We start from the raw sequence: 22,192 nt of genomic DNA on the forward strand, positions 1-22,192 counted from the left end.
TAAATAGTTAGATATTGCATGTTTTAAAAATTCTTGCAGCCCTACCCAGTGTGACTCAGTTGGTTAGAGCATCATTGCATGAACTGGAAGGTCATGGGTTCAATTCCTGGTCAGGGTGCATGCCTAGTTTGTGGGCTCAGACCCTGGTTGGGGCCTGTGTAGGAGGCAGTTGATCGATGTTTCTCTCTCTCATTGATGTTTCTCTCCCTCTCCCTCTCCATCCCTTCCTCACTCTCTAAAATCAATAAGTATATCCTTGGTGATGCTAAAATTTTTTTTATTTATTTTAATCATTGTTCAAGTACAATTTTCTCCCTTTTACTCCCAGTCCAGCCCACCCACCCAACCCTCCCCACTTCCCTCCCATTACCACCCTCCCCCTAGTTTTTGTCCATGTGTCCTTTAAATTTGTTCCTGTAAATGCTTCCCATTCTCCCCTGAAATTTTTTAAATCTTGTGGCACACCAGTTGAAAATCACTGGTCTGATACAACAGGATTCCTCCTTTCTAGATTCAGCACGATGTTTCCATTCAACTCTGCTCCTTCTCCGATGTCTGAAAAATGCATATTAAGACTTCAAAAATTTTTATTTTTTAATCCGCTTATTAGAGAGTTCCATGCACAATAAACCATTACATGGCCACTAATCCCAGCTGCTATGAAGGGTTCCTCGAAACATAACAGATTTAGACCAATGTCACCAACAAACATTCAGGCTAAGGATGTTTGCCAGCTTGATGATCACAAAAGATGGCAAATTCCCATCCCAAGGGGACAGAGGAAGACAGGATTTGTCATACTAGACCATTCTGCCCACCCACTGGTCTGGCCGGGCAGAATCCTGAACTAGGTGCTTCTGGAGAACGGACATTAAATATCTCCATAGGCTTTGAGCAGAGCCCTGGAATGGAAGTGAAATGTCTTTATTCCTGACTTGTATTATGTACTAAATGTTAATGCCCCCTCCCCCCACTTCATTTCTTGATAGCCTGTAACTCAGTGTGATGATATTTAGAGGCGAGGCCTTTGGGAAGTAATTAGGCTTAGATGCGGTCATGAGATGGAGCCCCCAAAATGGGATTAGTGTCCTTACCAAAAGAAGAGCCTTGAACTCTCCCTGTCCTCCATGTGAAGACACAACAAGAAGATGGTCATCTGTAAACCAAGAAGAAGGCCCTCGCCAGGAACTGAACCTCTAAACATTTGGTATTTAAGCCACCCCACTCTAAGACATTTTATTTTAGAAGCCCCAACTGACTAAGACAACTCATGTCTGCCAGTGACTCAAGGTCACTGTGTGACCCTGGCTAGGTCTCTTTTACTGCTCTGGGCCTCAGTCCGTGCACGTCTGAAATAAAAATAGCACATAGGTAATCCACTTTTTCATTCAACAGATATTTACTGAGCACATACCTGGTGCCAGGTGCTGTGTTAATACTCGAGATGCAACAGAGATCAAGATAAGCATGCCCCTCATGCTAATACTGTGACCTCATACCTGCCCTACCTACTTATGCGTAGTGGAAGCTAATTTATTCCACACCCTACAGATGCTGGAAATATTATATTTCTTTTTTAAGAAAATTATATATTTCTGAGTTGTTACTTACCTGATTAGCAGAATGGCTACCACACTCACTCATGAAGTTCCGTTCAGCCCTCTCTAGATTAATCATGTACATACATGGTCCCCCAAAAATGAGGGAGAGGCCTGGTCCTGGGTCTCTACTGACCAGCTGCTTGCAACCATTACCTGAAGATGCTGTGGAGGACTCCTGCATGCTTTTGCTACAGAAGACCACTCTGAGATCACTCATGGGTTCCTCTCATGTCTCCGAGTCTTCACAGGGTTACCTGAATACTTCCCTCAAGGACACACACCAGGTGTTCATTCTCTGAGGCATCTAGGTGAGCAATTGCATCAGAAGTTCATACAAGTTCTTTTTTTCTGTGCACACACATTACTGGTGTCTCTCTGTGTATCTAAATGTCTTCTTATATAACACCAGTCAGATTGCTTGGGGGCCCACCTTAACAGCCTCAATTTACCTTAATCACTTCTTTAAAGGTCCTCTTCCCCCAAACTGTCACATTTTGAGATTCTGGGGGTTAGAACTTCAATGTTTGAATTTTGGGGGAAACAATGCAGCATACAGCAGCCATCATCACTATCAACTTCTTACTACCTGAGATGCCATTCTCCTCCTCCTCCTTATTCTTCCTCCTCTTCCTCTTTCTCCCCCTTCCCCATCCCCTCAACCTCCTCCCCTGCCCCTCCTTCTCCTTTTTCTTTCTTTCTTTTTTGCTTCCTTCTGTCCTTTCCCTCCCTCCCTCCCTCCCTGGTTCCCTCCCTACTTCCCTCCTCCTCCTCCTCCTCCTTCTTCCTGTCCCTTCTCCTTTTCCCTTCCTCCTTCTCCTCCTCCTCTTTCTTCTTTTTTTTTTAAACAACAAAACGCAGGAGTGGTGCAATGTGGCCATTCTGCTCATCTCCCCAACGGACTCCTCTGTAGCACAGCCTCGGAAGCCAAAGGGGCTGCTGGCCCTGATCAAGGGTTGAGAAGAGCCCTTGGGGGACAAATGCTGCCCTTTGTGTGTGGTATACATGAAGGCGCAGAAAGGACAGTCATAATGGATGGTTACTTCTTATGTATGTATGATGAGTCTGTATTCAAGAAAATAAGACACAGTTAAATCTCTATCAGGATATTCTGCTTCATTAATGATAATAATTGATAATAATAGCTTGTGTTTACTATGTACCTGGTACTTTATATGCATAATCTCGTTTAATCCTCCAATCTTAGGAAGCCATTGTAAAGATCCAAACCAAAAATGTAAGCAGATAATGCACTTTCAGAGGAAGAGTGGAAAGGAATAAATATTTATTTTACTCTTACACTGTGAAAGGTTCTATTTTAGGTATTTTCTCTCTACATTAAGTCTTTTTTTTTAAGATTTTATTTATTTAGTTTTAGAGAGAGGGGAAGGGAAGGAGAAAGAGGGGGTGAGAAACATCAATATGTGGTTGCCTCTCACATGGCCCCCAGTGGGGACCTGGCCTGCAAGCCAGGCATGTGTCCTGACTGAGGATTGAACTAGCAATCCTTTGGTTCGCAGCCTGTGCTCAGTCCACTGGGCTACACCAGCCAGGGCCTAAGTCTTTTGTAACCTTCACAATAATCCCCATGACATTACCCACCTAAGTAATATCTTCACATAAGGATGATGAAACCAGACTCAGAGAGATTAACTAACTTGTTAAAGGTCACACAGCCAAGACTGGGTATAGGCCAGGGTTCACCCTCAAGGGGAGCTAACTCCAGAGTTTTTACTCTTAATCGCTGTTCTAAAGAGACGGCAGGCTGGATGGATTTCCTGAATCATCACTAGGATGACCAGAACTTAATGAGAGACAAATCCTCTGAAGTGGATCAGTTCTTGGGCACGTGGTAGGTTCCCATGACCTTGCTCCATTCCTGTCCAATCCAGGTGGGGGCCCGATGTGACAGGCTCCCATAGCAACTTACACTCCTCCCTCCTGAACACATGTCACACTTAAAAAGCAGTGCCTCTCTTCCCCCTTTAATTTGTAACTTCAAAAAAATATTTGTTGAATGAATGAATATAGAGTTGGACTCTAATACCTTCAATCTCTACTGACTAAGAACAGTATTTTCTCCAGCTCTGGCTTTGAGACTGGACTTGTGGGTGGTAATCAAGTGACTGCAGCTGTTGGGGGAGGTGATCTACACAAATTGGAAACCAGGCATGTCCTGCTGGCCTTAATTGCCACATCAACATTCAGTGAAGCACACTCACCAAGTCCTTAGCTTGGTAGATCATTCTTAGCATATCAAGTTTCTGCAGTGTTTGAAAGCTGTGGAAAATAATCTCTGTTTTTCCGCTAATTTAGACCAAGTATTTTCACCTTTGTCTGCCTTCTGCTCAGCCTAACCTTGCAGAAGAGACTCTCCTCCCAGGTGTTTCCCATTTGGAGGTATCCCTTGTGCTGTAGGTGGGGTTTTAAGCGAAAGTTTGGTCCTTTTCAGGGCAGCAGTAGCAGCCTTTAATGCACCAGGGAGCGCTGAGCTCACTCTGCTGGTCTGGGCTGGTTGCTAAGCAACATCTCTGCTTGCCCGGAAATGGGGTGAGGCTGTACCAGGCTTTGTCAGAGAGGACGCAGGGAACAGTGACTTGGAGCTGCTTCTCGTCATTGCTCCTCTTACAAACTCAGCCTTTCATGCTCCTTTTCCCTGATTCTATTTTTATCATTTAACAACAATATTTTTGTAGATTGTATGCTACCCCTATTTCGGGTTTTAAATGCACGTGTTGTCATTAGTTGCTTGTGAACTTTTGGAAGGTGGAGATTTGCTTTAACTCTTCCACTCAGTTCCTGCGCTGTTGATGATTCCAGAGGAGCCATACGTGCAACAGGGGAGGCCAAGCACCGGTCTTGAGCCAGGCCTGGCCCACAGGAAGAATGAAAGCCAACTTTCATGGACTGCTTACTGTGTAGCAGGGGGTGCTAGGCAGGCCTTACCTGCACTAACAGAGGAAAAGGGTGAAAATATGGCCGAAGAAACTACCTCATGGCAACCCAAGGAAGTGGCAGTTATTATTGTCCCCCTGTGACAGGTGGTGAATCTGAGGTACACAGAGGTTAAGTAGCTTTCCAAGGTCATGGAGTTCATAAAGGGAGCCGAGAACCGCCTCTACGGGCCCTGGACCTCACGCTGCTAACCGCTTCACCTTACCGCTTTGTTTCGTGCTGGATAAATAATACATTGTGAGGCTGATCTGAAGTCGCCTGACCTTTCTGGTGCCCTGGTTTGATGTAAACAATAGCTTTTTCTTGGGGATTTATGAGGATTGAGTTAGATACATGTTAAGTACCTGGGGCTAATAGGGGCACAGTATACACTACATAGTTTTTCCTCTTCAGTAAATGTACACTGAGTCCCACTTCCTAAGACCTGGGTGGCCTTACAGGGTTAGAAGGAGAGACTGGCATCTATAGTCCCCTTTCCATAGACATCGCTTGAAAAATACAGAAAGAAGTGATTATTTTTGTCAACATTTAATATCCTTTAATTACATACTTTATTCATTCTGCCCTTCTGTCAGTGAAGTCCCCAAGCTACTGTAAGAGAAAGAAAATAGCTTTGCATCTTATGGATGAGAATTCTGGACTTGAGAATTGTGGGACTTCTGGGGTAAGGGTGAGACAAATAGTTTGAGAAAGTCCATAATAGCAGGAAACCAAACAGGGAACCATGAAGATGTCTTCACAGTGCCCCACCCACCATTTATTGAAGTCACTCTCCCTCCGCCCATTCATTCCAAAGATCCCCTCGGGCACTGTGAGTCCGCATTGTAATGGGCCTGGGATGGGCTTTCAGGAGCCTTGGAGCTCCAGCCATGGTGTTGAAATGTGGGAATGGATTGGGCTGGAGATCAAAGGCTTCCTCTTTGTGAGACAGCTGTCGGGAACAGACTGGGGTTTTCATCTCCCTTTCCCCACCTGCCCATTTCTCTGCCAGAGAAGAGTCAGTAACACTTTGTCTGAAGAGCCTGTGGCCCTACCTGGAGCCAGTGGGTTCCCCTGAGTGTTTGAGAAGGTGTTTCATACATGTACTAAGTGTATCTGGGCTCTGGGCCTGATCCCTCCATCTTCAGAGTTAAATCTGTCTTAGAGCACCCATCCCTCCCAGATTCCTGCTGAAGCTCTGTGATTAACTGAACACTATCTGGATGCCCTCGATTCTGGCTCATAGAGTAATTTAATGGTTAGATGTTAAGAGTGGTGCCAGGTGACTTTTCAAGTTTGCAATATTCTTATAGATAATGTTTTTAGACCACTTATTTGCTCTAATTAGAGAAAATGTGTGGCATAGTTAGGAGACCTGATTTTGGAGACTTACAAATTGAAATTTCATCATTAGCTATGTGGCCACAAATTATTTCCGTTTCTTCCTGTGTAAAACTGAGGCGGTAATTAGGCCCACTCCAGTGGGTTGCCATGAAGTTAAATCAAGTTCTGCACATATTGTTGGGCCTGTAAAATGAGGTCAATTGCTTTTTAGCTATTGTTATTAAGATTATTAATTTACATATTATCTAAAGTGTATTTTTATTTATGTAATTTATTTAACAGATAAACTTTCAGTATACCCATCACTGTTCTAGGCTCTTTAAATAGACTTAATTCTCATAACAACCACTTTAGACAGGACCTACGAAGAAGCTCATTTTTACAAAAGAAGAACTTGATGCCCAGAGAGGTTAACTGTCTCAGTCATTGCACAGGTAGAGGGTAAATGAGCTCCAGGGCTGTGCTCTCTGCCCGAGCACTATGCTGCCAGTATTCTTAATGTCAGGAGTCGTGTTGAATGTATTGGTTAAATCACTAAACTGGGAACTGGTAAATGTGAGTTCTAATCCTGTTTCTGCAGGTGCTAGTAATTCAGAAAAACCCAGCTCCTGGATCTAGGTCATTAAGCTCAGCATCTTTTTGCACACTAACAAGATATTAGGTGGTGTAATTATTAATGTATAATATAGTGTCATACAATTAATACCCTATCATTAACAATTCCTTGGCAGTGTTTATAATCACCCTCTAATTCATAAGAGTATCACAGCTTCCTCGCTCCTGCAAGCCCATGGCATAGTCAGACCAATGCTCGGTCCCCGGGTAGGGCTTGCAGAGACCACTCAGCGGGGAGAGTGCCGGCATCCTGCTGACATCGATATGAAAATGTAGTTAGACCTTCCTCCTTATCTTCAGCTCTGAAGGTTTTGGAAAAAAAAGTTTATCAAAACCATTTTCTTCTTGGGATAAATGACTCCATTTAGAAGTTTATGGAGACTGTGAAACCTTGACTGCAAAGAGGCTCCTTGTTCATTCTTAGGGAAACAGTCCCCTTTACAGGGAGCCAATACAGTTTGGGTGGTGACCTACCAAGAAAGAAAGTCTGGGAGTAGAGGTCAGCTACTCACCTCAGGGAGCAACTCATCTTGTGACTGAGGAAGCTCACTTGTTTATTCCAAGCTCCTTCACGGAGGCTTTTATTTTACTAAGTTGACACTGCTGTAGGCAGAATGTTTGTGTTCCCCCAAATGTGTTGATATCCTAGCCTCCAAGGCAATGATGGCATTAGAAGAGGCAGAAACATGAGTAGGTCATGAGGGTAGAGTCCTAATGAATGAGATTTGTGCCCTAATAGAAAAGACCCAAGAGTGTTCTCTCACCCCTTCTGCAACAGGAGGACACAGTGGAAAGATGGCCCTCTGTGAATGAGGAAAGGGAGTCTCCCCAGACGCCAAATCTGCCGCCACCTTGATCTTCGACCTGCCAGCCTTCAGAAAGGTGAGAAATAAATGTTTGTTGTCTGTGGCATTTTTGTTTTGGTACATGAATTGACTAAGACAGCTCTCTGTCCTTCAAACTTCATGCACCACTGTACCAGGTGCATGGGCTAGGCTCTGTGACTGCCAGTGATGCAATCCTTACCAATGCATTTCTGCCCTTCCTTTATCCAAGCACATTACTTTCCAGCTTAGAAACATCTTTCTTTTTATTAGTACTTACACAGAATAGATCTGCTTAATATGTTTTGGATTTCATGTATGTTGGATTTTATTGAAGTGAAAATAATGACCATCAAGATATTTATCCATATGTTAAAAGTTGCCTTTCCTGAGGACAGGAATCTACATATGAACTGCATTAACTTGATACATGATCTATGCCAAAATAAGCTTGCGATAGTGTGAAGGGAACTAAATTCATGCTCAGTATTCAGACTTGTAGAATAACTTCAGGCGTAACTCCTCATCTCTGAAGATTGAAGATTTATAGATATTTAATGACTTTTCTAGCCCTCCCAGTCTTGGCTGTATGTGTACACTCCCTTCTCCACTTTCCTTGATACATTGACCATCTTCAAACCTAATAATGTATTTTGCTTAAAGTCTATTTTGACTGATGTTAACAGTGCTACCTCAACTTCCTTTTTGCTTATATTTATCTAGTGTGTCCTTATCCATCCCTTTACTTTCAACCTTTCTTTCCCTTTGTTTTTAAAATTTATAATGACTACCTCTGTCTTTTTAATGACCAGTTTTTTCCAATTACATTTGTTGTGATTATCTGTGTGGTTTAAGTTGTTACTATGTCTGTGTCCAACTATTTTACAAAGTTTTCCTCCTTTTCTTCTTTCTTTTCATTTGTAAACCTTTCCCCTATTAATTTGAAAGTTTTACAAGCTTTACCTATTATTTTAGAGATTAATCACATCTCACTTTTTCTATGATCTCTTCCCCCAATCACTTATCACCATCTAGTGGATCCATATTCTTCTTTCTTTCCATGGAAGAGAGAACCGGAGGAAATGTCATTGAGATAATTTTGTCAGCATAGACAACCTAACAAGAGACTCCATATTTACAATTATATTCTTGGACTTGGATAACCCAAAGCCTCTTTCCTTCTATTGTGCCTGTTTGCTTTACTTCCCAATTTTTCTCGCACTTGGTGACATGAAGTCTCTGTGCTACTATGATGTTAATCACTGAAGGGAGCCTTGCTGCTAGTGTGACCTCTCCCTGGCCTCCTCTTTGAAGGGAGCAGATATGCCAGGGTCCAGAATTTTCCAATGATTTTGTTTGATAGCTAATTAATGGCCTTCTATGGTTTCCATGGCAATGCCACGCTTTGCTGCCAGGCCTTATCCAAATGGGCATTCTGTTCAGTCTTTTGCCTTAGCATCAGCATATTAATCAGACACCACAGGTCCTTGGTTGCTGCATCAAATTGGTAAGACACTAATTGAATTAAAATCTCACTTGAAGGCTTCAGGCATTTCTTCCTCCCAGCTGGTGGGGGGGGCGGGGGGGGCGGCGGGTGGACTTGGTTAGCTGAAAGGACCAGAATAAAACAAGAGACATTCAGAAATCCACAGAACTTTGTATCCTTTTATAGCAAAGTATTTTCATTTCACCTTTGAATAAATATTTTGATGTCTGAATCTATCTCTCTCCTGGAAAATGTCTCTATTTCCCTGACCTTTCCAATGTGTTCTCTTTGTAATAGGAAGTGGGGTTAGTATCTTCAAGGTGAAGAGAGGAGGCCTTTCTCTCTCTCTCTCTCTCTCTCTCTCACACACACACACACACACACACACACACACACGAGTTGGTGAAGTCTAGGGGAAGAACGCAGGTTGAAGGCCTCAACTGAACTTTAATAAAGATTAGGTAGCACAGTGCACGTGAAGATTGCCTAGTAACCCATAAAGTGCTGTGCAAATAGAGGGGTTATTAGATTTTGAGTCTTTGGAAGGTAGAGATGAAAGTGGGGAAGGAAGCGAAGCAACTGAGGGATGGTCAGTTTTAAATTCATTCTTCAGCTCATGAAGATTATGGATGATTCTTTCAACTTCTGATAAAGAGTCAAAATCCTCACTGTCCTTGGTAGGCTTACCCTTTCAAATGATACCTTTCTATAGCTATTATTTTAACTGACCCTGAAGTACACCATGCATATTTATACCTTTGTGCTTTTGCATTCTCTGTTCCTTGGCCCTCAAATAGTAAGGACAAATACTTCCTTACTATTTGCCCACGTCCTATCCACTTTCAACACTCAGAATGAACTTGCCCATGGAATAAAGGCCTTTACCAACCCTGTGAACAGTTAATCACTTCTTCAGGGCTCTTCTCTGTATACCTGACTCATAAGAGCACTCATCATGGTGTACTGTAATTATTCTTTTTAATTGGTCATATGTCTGTCTTTTTCAGTAGTGTGTGAGTGACAACAAAAACATGAACCATTTCCTTACAAATCTTTATTTTTCTGACATGCCCCATTTGTGTACTAGGTGTGGAAAACACGTTTTGTGTTTTACTGACCTGCAAAATCTTGTGCTTGGTGAAAAGCTGCTATCTGGAACGAAGAATTTCCAACCTACCTGAACAGTGAATCCTTTCAAAATCTGAGGTCCAAAAAACTGTATTAACGTGAAGTGCATGTTACGTGTTAAAACTGGTTTAAACATATATGTATGTTAAAAGTGTTTTAAGCATACATACTAGGAAAACTGGAACATTAAAGTTGGAAACTACCACTATGAAATAAACACCCCCTAGACACACAAAGAAACTAGGTAATTCCTTACCTCTTATGCACTGCAGCCCTCTCCTTCTTTCATCTTAAAATAAACCATATTGGGAATGGTGCTCTCTTTGAGCCACATTATCCTACATTCCGGTAAGCTCTGAGGTAGGCCTTTCTATTTTATCTCGGAAAGCATTACTATGAGAGAGACATGCGCATTCCTGAACTGGAACCAGTGGGTGGAAGGTACGCAAAAGCTGATCAAGGTATGGGAGGTCTACCTAATTGATTTTTTTGGTAATACACCTGGAATGCGCATTATTGCTCCACTTCAGTAACATAGGAATCCACAGAAAGTGGATGATAGAGCTAAATAGCTTGCTGTCCCTGAAATGGCCCGGTCAGCCAACTGCAGTCATCTCCCAAAGACGGTAAGGAGGCTGCCTGCACTGGGCAGGTGTTTAGACCACAGGCGTTCTACCTTCTCTTCCAGCCCTAAAATGTGCGGTGCTGTTTCGCTGCCAGTACAGAAAGGAAGGTCCAGATGCTCAGAAGGACCTCCAGCAAGTGCCGCCTCAGCAAAAAGATAAACACAGCATTCCTGGCGACGGAGTGGCATCTACCCAAATCCTCTACAGGTGTGCTTTGAAATAATTTTCCTTCTTGAGTCTCTCCTTTCACTTGGACCCCCAAGTCCCACACAAGGCTTCTCAGCTTTCACAGATGCCAAAGAAATGGCAGTGTTATTTTATGTGTGCGCGCGCACTCCGAGTTAATCAAGAAATAATTTTTTACATACTTCCTTGGGGAGGCCAGTTTGGCAGACCAATGCACTATTTAAACCTACCTTATTTCATTCTGGTTATTGATTTTTATTCAAATTAAAATTTAATATATGGAGCATTTCTAGGAAATCTGACATCATTTCTTTTTGGAGAAAGGAGTTTCTTGATTAAAAGAAAACAAAAACGATCCAAACCACCTGAGGCTGAAATGTACTATATCCCTTGGCAGCTTGCTTGGAGGAGAAAACCTGAACTTGGCAAAATGATTTTGGTAGGGGGATGCCCGGGAACTTGGGTCCCCGCTCAGGCAGTAGCTGTGGGTAGCCAGGAGCAGGCCATTCTCTCTGAGTCTATTTCCCAAATGAAATCGAGGAGTTCAACCATGGATGTCTAAGGTTGCTATTGTTTTTAACCCCATGTGATTATGCCTTTCTCCCCAATCCCACCTGCTGTCCAGCTTCTAGAAGCTTCAGTTTATTCAGCATGAAAGAAGCTAGCGGGGAGAGATAGCCCCATCATTGCGTCCCCACCCTTGTGTGGAAAACGAGTCAAAAGAACCACAAAGAATTAAGCATAAAGAGGGGAGCAATCATAACCGAAGAAATATCTTCTTTATCTATGTCCATTTCCTCCCACAAGGAAAAATGGCAGTGTCGGTTGTACATTACATATATCTCTCTCTCTTTTTAGTGTTTCATCTTAGCACCTGCACAGCAGAGACCTTTACAGTTCATTGCATATGCTCTCCCCCTCCTCCCCCTCCACACAGAACCTGAGGCCTAAGAAGCAACTCCCTCCAAGCTCCTCCAAACGCTGAGCCCCTTCTTCATGACATAGGATAGACATAACACACATGCCCCATGGTTTTATACAGTTGCTAGAACGTTTTTAGTTTCCAACGAACGAAGATCTTCCTCCTCCTCTTGGAATAGTAATTACATTTTACAAATTTTGTATTTATTTTTATCTGTTTTTGTCCTGTTATGTTTGTCCAACAAAAGGGGAAGTCCGTGGCCAGGAGTCCCCGGTTAGCAGAGCTTGGCCGTCATCTGGTCCGACTGTTTGAGGATCTCCGTGTTGTAGAGGTCCAAGGCGTGGTTCACCCTGATGATCTCGCTGTTGGTCAGCTTCAGGCGGTGCTTCAGCATACAGGAGAACAAGTCCAGCTGCGGTTTCCCCGGGGCCACCGGAGGGGCCAGGCGGTTAATTCGGTCCCGAATATCCAACAAGAGGAGCATCACGGACGAAGAGGAGTAGAACTGGCCTCCCTGCGTGTAGGACTGGTTGACCTGCTGCACCGCGCTGCGGAGGAGGTCAGCGTTGAACCTCAGGCTGTAGCCGAACACCTGCACGTCCGAGATCTTGATGTAGAACTGCCTCTTGTTGGGGTCGGACAGGTCCACGGGGCCCTGGCCGGTCTCATTCCGCAGGACGGTGGTTAGCCGAGTCCGACTGCGTAGGTAGATGTGGACCGTCTCGAAAAACGTTTTCCACCGATTGCCCAGCAAGAGAGTCCAGTTGTAGCACTGGCTGTTTTGGAGACGGATCTTCTCCCAGCGCGGGTAGCCAAATTCCCCGAAGGGCATGTTCCAGCCCTCCGAGTGGCTCCCGCTGAAGGGGTTGACGTAGACAAAGAACATGGGGTCCAGGCTGCTGTTTCGCATCTGGCAGATGCGCATAGACATGCCGATCACCATGTGGATGAAGTCCATGCGGTTCTTGTTGCTTTTGAGAGTGAGGGACATGCGCTTGCGCCACCGCGGGTCGAAGAAGGTGTCGAGGCGGATTTCGTTGCTGACGAAGGTGGTGTGGACGTAGAGGCGCGAGTCCATCTTCTGCAGCAGGTACTTCAGCTCCAGGTCCTGGAAGTCCAGGTCGGTCTCGAAGCTGATGAACTGCTCGCTCCGCTCCGAGTCCACATTCTGGGGTTCGCAGCGGCCTCGGTACAGCTTATAGCCCTTGTTGCAGGAGCCGCAGAGCGAGATGTTGGCCAGGCTGCACATGGCACAGCTGTTGTTCCCGCCTATGATGCAGGGGATGGGGCGCTGGCAAAGCGTCGTGCTCCCGTGGCACACGCAGCTCCGCTGGCTCTCCAGGAAGCTTCCCCAAAACCCGTTCTCATTGCAGTAGAGAAGCGACTGGACCCTTGCCAGCCACTGCTGAATTGTCCTAGGGGACAGAGGGAAAACAGAGAATGTTAACCACCATGGGCAGACGGTGCGTGATGGTCATCCGCCTGATAAGGCACACGGAGCCGCCCAGAGAATGAAAGGATTGGGAACGACAGCTTTACCAGGAAGCATTCTGATTGTGAATGATGAGCACGACATTGTCGGTCCTCCTAACGCCACAGGCCAGCTACACGACACTGCACTTCGCCCTGGTAAGTTCCGTGCCCGCATCCGGAACGTGAAGGGGTTGGAGTGCATGTTCTTTGGGGTCCTTCTAACGCTACGATTCCTTCATACAATTAGCCCCAGATAAGGTTGATTCAGGACATGAAAGTGTCTGAACTCAGACACCCCTGGCTGTTAACTTGAACAGATTGTAAAGTTAAAAAGAAAAATCAGCAGCAGAGAGTAACTCGAACCTGCACCAGCTGTTTCAGCCCCGCTCACAGAGTCCCACATGAGGTTCCGCAACATGCAACCTCAGCACAAACAAACTACATTTTATAATTTTATCTCTCTCTAGAGATGGCGTACTGCTTCCATACCGATGATCTTCCGTGATCCTGATAGGGGCTTTTCAAAACATGTGAGAAAGGTGTTATTACCCCCATTTTTCCAGACCCCCCAACTCTCAACTCAGTGGGGTTTCCATCACAAGGTGTATCTCTCGGCCTCCCCCACCCACTGCCCCTCAACACTTTCATAAGCAACAGCCAAGCCTGTCCCCAGATTTCAGCCACTGAAACATTCCAGGTAAGAGATACTCTGGCAGAGCAGAAGTAACCGAAGAGTAGGTGGAAATGTGGAAGGCAGTCAGCTGAGTGGCCTCCCTCTTTCCTCACTTCTGTGCAAGCCACCTCTCGGCTGTCTTCCATGCTACGAATAATCCCTTACATGCGTCTCGCACTTCTGACCCTGCGTGGGGCACATTCACCCCCATTTTCTCACTTGCACCTCACAATGACACCCTGAAAACAGCTTGGGACTTGAGGTCAGTTAGAGAGTGCTTAAACCCCTGGCTCCCACACATGGGGGCTGAGGTAATGCCGGGCAGTTTTCCTCTCCTTCCTAATCATCCCCACCACACAGGGCTGTTGTGAGCATTACATGAATTTTCATGTGAAAGCTTACCCCCTAACTCGGTGAGTGCTAAAGGCTCGATAAAAGTTAGCTCTTGCTATTCCTGCAAAGCGACTGTCAGCTCCATTTTATAGACATGGCAATAGAAGCTCAGAGGTGAAATGATGGACTAAAAGTCTCGCAGTGAGTGAGCAGAGAAGTTTCTTGGCTCCTAGCTATGGCTTTCTTTGTTTATAATTAAGTGTCAAGCAAGGGTCACAAGAGCCCTTCTTAAGGCCGTCATGGACTGTGGTGACGTGGACGGTGATGATGGTGGTGGTGGTTCGTGATCCGGCTTCAGGAAGCTGGAAACAGGAGCCTATTTGCATTGTACTGCCTGTGGTGGGAAGTGTTAACAATTACCTGTTGGATCATTTCAAAGGTCCAGCCACAATGGCCACGCCCAGGAACCATGGGGTCGGAGGTAGAGCCCAATGTTGAAAAAGCATGTGTGCTGGCCCAAGTGGAACTGAGTTCAAAGCTCAGTTCTGTAACCAGGGACAAATCGCTTCATGTGTTTGAGCCTCAGTATCCATATCTAAAGAGAGAATAATAAAGCCCATCTTATGCGGTGGGTGAGAGGATTGGGTGAGATAATGTATTTAAAGCCCAGGGCCTGGCATAGAGCACTTATTGAAAAGGTAATAATAATAAGTACTCTTATGCCAGGGAATAAGCTATCCCTTTGAAGGTACTGAGACACTCAGGGATTTCACTATCTCTCTGGAGTTTGCGGAAAACCATTTTGTCATAGGGGACATTTGAAAATGGATACTGTTGAAACGGCCTCCCAGGATGCTCTGCTTTGAATGTGTTGCTTATCGGCTGAGAGAAAATGGAGGAATAATTAGTGCGCTCCTTTGAAATTGCTCTGCCTTTTAAATCCACAGAACCTTCCAGCCCCTGGCAATAAAACCTCCCTCACGCCGTTCAAAACACTGTATCGAAACACCTCGTTTTCTTGTCAGTTTCCCTTCCAGGATCTAAAGCTACAGAGGGAGGATCCCTTAGCATCTAAGGGAAAGACTGACTCCATATTAGTGTTTGTTGAATGAATGAACAAACAAAATGAATGTTTTTCCTTCTTCGTTTTCATTAAGAAAATCCAACTTCTCTTCCCCCCTCTGGACCGCAGTATTAGTTTCCCATACTGCCCACCCACACAGCTCAGCCCTCTCCAGTCTCCGCTGCGTGAGCCCAATCCTATCACAGCCTGGAGAACAGCAGCAGGCCCAGCCTTCAGGAAACGCAGCTGGAATGATAATAAGCTATGCGGATCCCATCTCCCGGACCAGAACATTGACTGAATATTGGCTATGAGTCATCTGATAGTTCTGTGAGCTGCAGGGACCCGTCACACGTCTCTGATTGCACGGTTCCATCTGACAAGAGCGTAATTTCAAAATGCCTCTTTCAAATGGCCCACACTTGCCCCTGTCACTCCCTCTCCAAGTGACAGGACAGTACCCCATTTAGAGCTCCTCTGTTCCCATCTGCAAGGCATTCTATAACCCCGCAGAGCACCCCCTTTCTCGTGTCTCATCATTGGGGTCCTTTGTCAGGGCCGCAGCCCCCACTCCTTGAATCAATGCTTCATTGTGGCTGAACCCTCAGAATCCTTGGTGGGGGAATTAAAAAGATGAAAGTTCCTGGTCATGCTGCAACAAGCAAAGAGGCTAGTGGCACATTAGGATTCCAGCCCTGTCGAGCAGGAGGGACTGGGGACAGAGGCCCTCTGAGGCGCGTTAGCGAGCTGAATGGCACCTGCATCTCCTGACCTCAGAATAATCATGAGGTTGTGGGCTGTATCAATGAAGGCATTAATGATACAGCGAGAGGACTGAGAACGAGGCAGAGTGCAGGGAGGGGGGGGCCGAGAGGGGGGCTCTGGGAAGGGGAAGGAGGAAAGAGAGAAGGGAGAGAGGTGGGGTGTGGGGGAGGGTGATCAGACAGGAGAAAAAGACGCGGTGTTGGAGCTGGTGGGGGAAGCGTAGGAGTCTGAGCTGAAGGAGCAGACGAGGCAATGCAGGAGGCACCTGGAGAGGGAGAAGGCAATGGAATGAAATGAGGGGGCGGGGCGAGAGAAACAGAGACGTGCAGCCACACCTTCCACTGTCATAACTCACAGATTCAGGGAACGTGGGCGCTGGAGGGGCCCTTTGAAGGCAAGTCCTTCTTTTCTCAAGAGGCGGGGCGAGGGGGCCAGAGGGGAAGCAATGTTACTATGAGTTCTTATGCCCAAGGTCAGTGACCTTTCCATTGCTTTTTAATAATTTTGAGAAGAGTAAAACCAGAAATACAAACTCATTCCAGTTTTTCTTATGTATTTGTTCTTAACAAGCAACTTCCAACAATGAGGAATCCACCTGAATCAGATCAATCTCCTATACCTTCTCCATCTCCAGCCTGGGCTCTAGGTAGTAATTATTGATATTCAGAAACCCCGCAATACTCAATAGAAGGCAGCACCCTAAACTGACCAAAGCAATCAGTGGCTACACGAATTGAGCATTCACTGTACACCAGGCACTGAGCTAGAGGCTACCTGAGCATAACCAACCATCTGCATTACAGATGAAGACAGCGAGGCCTGGAAGAGTGCGAGAACTTGTCTCAGATCATGAAGTTCCTCCATATTCAGATACCAGGGTCTCTAACTCCAGCCTGGGTTCACTTGCTGCAATGTACCCTAACGTAAGATTATGACAATGAAGCCAGCAAGAAGAAAGAAGTAAGCAGGCCACAATAAAGAGAAATAAATGAAAATAATGGAAAAGTACTGAAAGTTTGACCAGGTGAAGGGCCTATTATCACATTCCCTGCTTCCTCTGGACCTGCCAGAATCCCTCGCCTCCATTCACAGATAATTGGAGCTCACAACAAGTGCAAAGGGAGAGGCTGGGGACCGGGGGTAGTAGGGACTGCGATCTATAAATACAATCCCCCAGGCTAGCTGGTGACAGCCTGTCTCAACCCTGGCAACAGAGGAGTGGCTTCATAGATCTGCTGGAGGGAGAGGTCTCACCAAGGACTGACACAGCCCCACTACAAGGCAGTCAGTTCGAGGCAGTGAGGACCAAGTTTTAAATGCTTTCCTCTGTCCCTGGGGATCCAAAGCATCTTCCGTTTGCAGCCAAAGCTGAACTCCAATACATCTAAATCAGCATCTTTCTGTTGGATGGGATTTCAATTCATTCTGATGGGGGACCGAGGGGAGGGCGAAAAAAGGAAGGGAGGGTAGGAAGAGGCACTTGGACTTCTAAAGCCGGTTGGTCAGCATCCACAGAGGCTCACACGAAGCAGCCTGGACCACAGGGGCGGAAGCCCTGGAAATGTTCAGCCCAACTCCCTCCTATTTAGACCCAAACACTGAGATCGGATGGTTTGCTGGAGGAGCTGTGTTTCCTGAGTGCTTTCTACATCATGGTGGTTAACCCTTTACCCTACCATCAAGCCCATGAGATAGGACTCCCTGGTGACGATTTCTATTTTACTGACATGGCATTGAGGGCCAGAGAGGGACTGTGCCTTTGCCATGGTCACACAGCACGATGCAGCCCACCAGAGCTCAGGATTTCTGATCCACATGCAGTGCTCCCGCAGTCGGCCTGCCGTAGTTTCCCTGCGCTCTAAAACCCAGACCGGAGCAGCAGCTGGGCTCCAGGCCCTGGAGGCACCTCTGCTGCTCACCGGCAGGCCCTGTCTTTGCCTCAGCCGGGATTTTCTGGCGACGTGACAGGTCTCCCAGTGACCCAGCATGGCGTCACTCGTCATTTGAGGACGGTGGCTATGCCACCCGGGGCTCCCCATCAGTGCTTTCAAAGGCACACATCCCCCTTTCAGGGCCACCCGGGTGGGGAGCCCAGGCTGGTACTCCTAATGCAAGCAAACTCCCTGCTGATTTTAATTGGAGGTTTTGCCTCAGACAGGAATGCAATGTGGGCCAGTGGCATTTTAGGGAAGATCATACAAATCGGGTGCCAAGGAGTTGGGTGGGGGGACAGACCTAGACTAAAATAGAAAACTACAATCCATAATTCCCGTTCACCTACCAGGAGTGTTTATTTTAAAGTGGAGAGGAAATGAAAAAAAATATTGGGGTTCTGAATCATTCTGTTATTTATGTCCTGGGCTTCATCCTTGGCATTTTTTGACATTGTGATGGGCGTCTGAGTGGTCTGTGAGACTGCACAAAATGTATTCTCTGTGGGCCTTAGACTAGAAGGGGAAGACAAACAGTTGTTTTTAGGTTTCTGATGGTGCACTGATTTTTGGTTGTGCTGTGTGTGACTCTGCGTGTATGTGCATGTGTGTGTGTGTGCACGCGCATGTGCGTGTGTTAAGGAAATGGTGCTGATAAGAGATAAATACATAGATGGTGCCAGAATGCTTGGGGCTCAACGGAAAGCAGTCCTGGTTTATGGATGTGCTAGTATGAATTATAACTGGACATCAGACCCACTCTGTGTTCATCATTTTTCCCAGATAAATATTTAGCTTGTTAATCATTTCATTCTTGAGATTCTATCATTTTCTTAACAACCTGCATACCCTTCTTCTTCTCAGTCCTTCACATGATGGTGATGGCAGAGCCTCACTAAATGGCTCGTAGCAATAAGGAAGGAGAGACAGAAAGAAGAATTCTGTGGTCCCCTGCCACAAGAAAGATGCTCCCCATTTGGTTTTGTGGAGGCAACGGGTCTTGTCTGGAGGGGACCAGGGCAAAGGGTCGAGGGAGGAATGGGGAGAAGAGCAAGTAAAAATCCAACAGGGGACTCTTTCAAGTTAGCTTGTCAGGCACTTTATCGGGGAATATTGTGAAATAACTTTTGCAATGACATAGTTCTGGGTCTGCAAGAAGGTGACAGACAACATCAGCTACATATTCAAATGCAGCACTTTGCTTTGGGGCATGGGTGCTGGAGACAAGCGAAGGAAGGAGCCAGCAGCTTCTTCGGAGCTGGCAGCAAGGCTGAGAGAGGGGGAGGGCTGCAGGAGTGGTTGGTTCTTCCTGGCCAGTGCGCAGGCGGGAGGAGAAGAGACTCAGACCAGAAAGCTGGGAAGTAAGAAGGAGCTAGCCCTGAAGCAGAATAATGGTCTTCTAGATCAATAACCTGGGCAGTGAGGCGGGGTGAGCACAGGTGTGGGAGTCAGTTGAGGACAAGGCTGGACTCTGCTCTACCACCCTTTGGCCTCGGATATTTGACCATGCTATTTGACCTTGGATTAGTCACTTCACCTCTTTGATCCTCAGTTTACTTACCTGGCAAATGGGGAAGGTAAGGCCTACCTCACACTTTGTCCTCAGAACTAGAATTAATGTGCAAAGGCTGCTAGGAGGTTTGCAGAGGAACTGACCATTAACCCTTATTGTTACTAAGGGCAAAGAATACTTTGTTTTATAAATGTTCCAGGTAAAAAATATTCCTCTCCCTTATGAGAGAGCTCAGTTCTTTACAGCTTAATGTCCTAGTCTCACTGGTCACTCACCCTCCACGGCATATCATGAATGCTGTCACCGTGATACTTGAACAAAGAGCTAGAGACGTGGGTTTTGGAGTCAGAAAAATTGGGTATTGAATCATTGCTCTGCTACTCATTACTAACCTTGAGCTAATTGCTTGTCCTTTCAAAGCTTCAGTTTTCTCAACTACAGAACAGAATAATAACACAGTACTTGCAGGGTTGTTTGGAGGACCAGATAAGAGAATGGATAAAAAGCTTCCGATATATAGTAGGAGCACAGTGTCGCTCATGAAAATCAACTATTGTGTTCCTCCTGAGCTCACACAGAACATGGCTCCTTTGAAGCAGGTAATTATGGATTTTAAAAAATCCAGGGAAATAGTTCAATAAATGTTACTGGGTCAGCTGACTATTGATATTAAAACAGCAACAACAACAAAACCTTTTCTTGACACTTAATCTTTTCTGTACCCCCAAATCATCAACAGATGGATTACAGATCTAAATGTGAAAACTAAATAATAACAATCGTACCAACATCAGAAAAACAGCTTTTAGAAGAAAACATAGGAAAGCATCATTATGAAATGGGAGGAGATGTAGATTTCTTAACATGGCTCACCGTAAAGGAACAAAAGATTAATAGGTATCCATGAAGATTAAAACAGATCCATCAAAGACACCATTCCAAGAGTGAAAAGATGACCCTTAATTAGAGAATGTATTTGCGATACCTCTAGCCAATCAAAGGCTGTATTTATCTAGGATGCATAAATAATTCCTGCACTGATTGGCTGGGTGCCGGGGCTGGTCCAAAGGCATTTTATGCTGCCTGAGCCTCGCCACTCCTTTCTGGGCCTCTTTAAACCACGGTAGACGCAATTATCACAGTTTATATTTATCCTGAGAAAGTCCTCACTGAATTATTTAATACTGTAATTTGTCCCAGAAAAAAAACAACAACTACAAATCAGTGAGAAAAAGTCAGGTAACCAAAAGGGAAAATGATGTGAACAGGCACTGCATGAAGAGGATATTTGAAAGGCCAATAAACACAGAAACTCCACTTCGTTAGTCATCAGGACAATGCCGATTAAAACTGCAATGTGATACTACTACAGGAGGATGGCTAAGATCAAATAAAAATAAAAAGAGAAAAGATAGGAAACACTGAGCATTGACAAGGACGCTACTGGCAGGAAAGAAAATTGATTCAGCAAATTTCCAGGGAAACTGGAAGTATCTGCTAAAGAACCTTGGAAGCTGAACTATGAATACCCTATCTCCCAGCAATTCCAAACCTAATCCTAATCCCCAGCAAAAATGCATAGAGGGGAGTCACCCAAAGACACGTGTAAGATGACATAACCCCAAACTGGAGGCTATGCAAGCGACCATCAGCAGCACAACAGACTTCTACAGACAAAACAGAAAAATCTTGGCAATACAGGAGCCTGAACTACACAAAACCACATGGAGGGATCTCACAAAAAAATGGAAAGAGGAAAGAAGCCAGACACACAGAGTCCACACTCTATAAAAAGAGGCAAACCGCGGCTGTGGTGGAGTAGCAATGAGAGGAGCTCCCCGGAACTGAAGGTTCCTCGTGCCCAGAACAGGACACATGGGGTTTCCGCCGTGCTGACAACGCCCTACTTCTTTAAAACCTGGGTGCTGCTGGTTACACATGCAAATTTGTTTTGTGCAAATTTATGTTGCTGTGTACTTACGATGTTTTCACTTTCTAGATAGCTGTAATTCTGCCATGAGTCACTTACTTCAAAAAATCACCCTTTAAGACAAGCAGAATAATACTTCTAAGGTAGCGACAGTTTACAGTTTCATATCACTTTTAAACTCTACATTTTTATATCACTTTTAAACACCCCAAAGCTCTCCTGTGTGGTTCTCTAATTTTGATCATCACAACTTTTCTGTGTCGTGGGGTGGGTGGAATGGGTAAGATGAATCTCATTTGAGCCCTATGAAAAATGAGGCTCGGAGAACAGCGTGACTTACTGAAGGTCACCAGCGACTTGTCACGTCCCTAGGACTGTAACTCACCCATGTGTGAGATGGCTGCCGGGTAGGTGGCAGACGGTGGTGGGAGGGCTGGGAGGTGGCTCCGAAGGAGAACATGAAGGAGCTATCCATAGAAAACGTAAGAACCCAGTTCTATTTCTGATTCAGTACTCCGTGCCTCCAGATTCTATTCCAAACAGGAAGCCACCTTTCAGCCCCAGGAAAGGAAAAAAAAAAAAACCCTAAAAACAACAAAAAGGGTCTGGAGATACTTTTATTCTCTTGCTGCATTAGCGGAGTGAGTCAATTGGCCTAACGACAAGTGCAGAACGACAACAGGGGATGGGAACAGAGACAGGCCTGGTGGTGTGTTGCGCAAACCTGCACATCACTCGGGGCGAAGCTCAGCTGCTGGCATCTCTCTGCCCCTCACCCAGGTGATACACCCGTGGGTGGCTGCCGGGTTCAGCCTCACTGACTGCCTTCTTTTTACCCCCCTAAATAG

General features: G+C 45.5%; 1 protein-coding gene across 4 annotated transcripts in view; it reads right to left on the minus strand.

The window, feature by feature from the left end:
* Nucleotides 1-9,254: 9,254 nt before the first annotated feature.
* The window catches only part of BRINP1 (BMP/retinoic acid inducible neural specific 1), a 168,639-nt gene continuing 155,701 nt past the window's right edge, over nucleotides 9,255-22,192 (minus strand). For 2 of the 4 annotated variants that reach the window (XM_045840026.1, XM_045840027.1), the window contains exon 9: nucleotides 9,255-13,078. In XM_045840026.1, the coding sequence (XP_045695982.1) occupies nucleotides 11,938-13,078 (1,141 nt within the window). In that variant the 3' untranslated portion in view covers nucleotides 9,255-11,937. The remainder of the gene's footprint in view (nucleotides 13,079-22,192) is intronic. The other 2 variants (XM_045840024.1, XM_045840025.1) reach the window with 1 other exon arrangement.

The sequence above is a fragment of the Phyllostomus hastatus genome, unplaced genomic scaffold (genome assembly GCF_019186645.2).
Source record: "Phyllostomus hastatus isolate PE091 unplaced genomic scaffold, TTU_PhHast_1.1 phas_contig_34, whole genome shotgun sequence".
Lineage (NCBI taxonomy): Eukaryota > Metazoa > Chordata > Mammalia > Chiroptera > Phyllostomidae > Phyllostomus > Phyllostomus hastatus.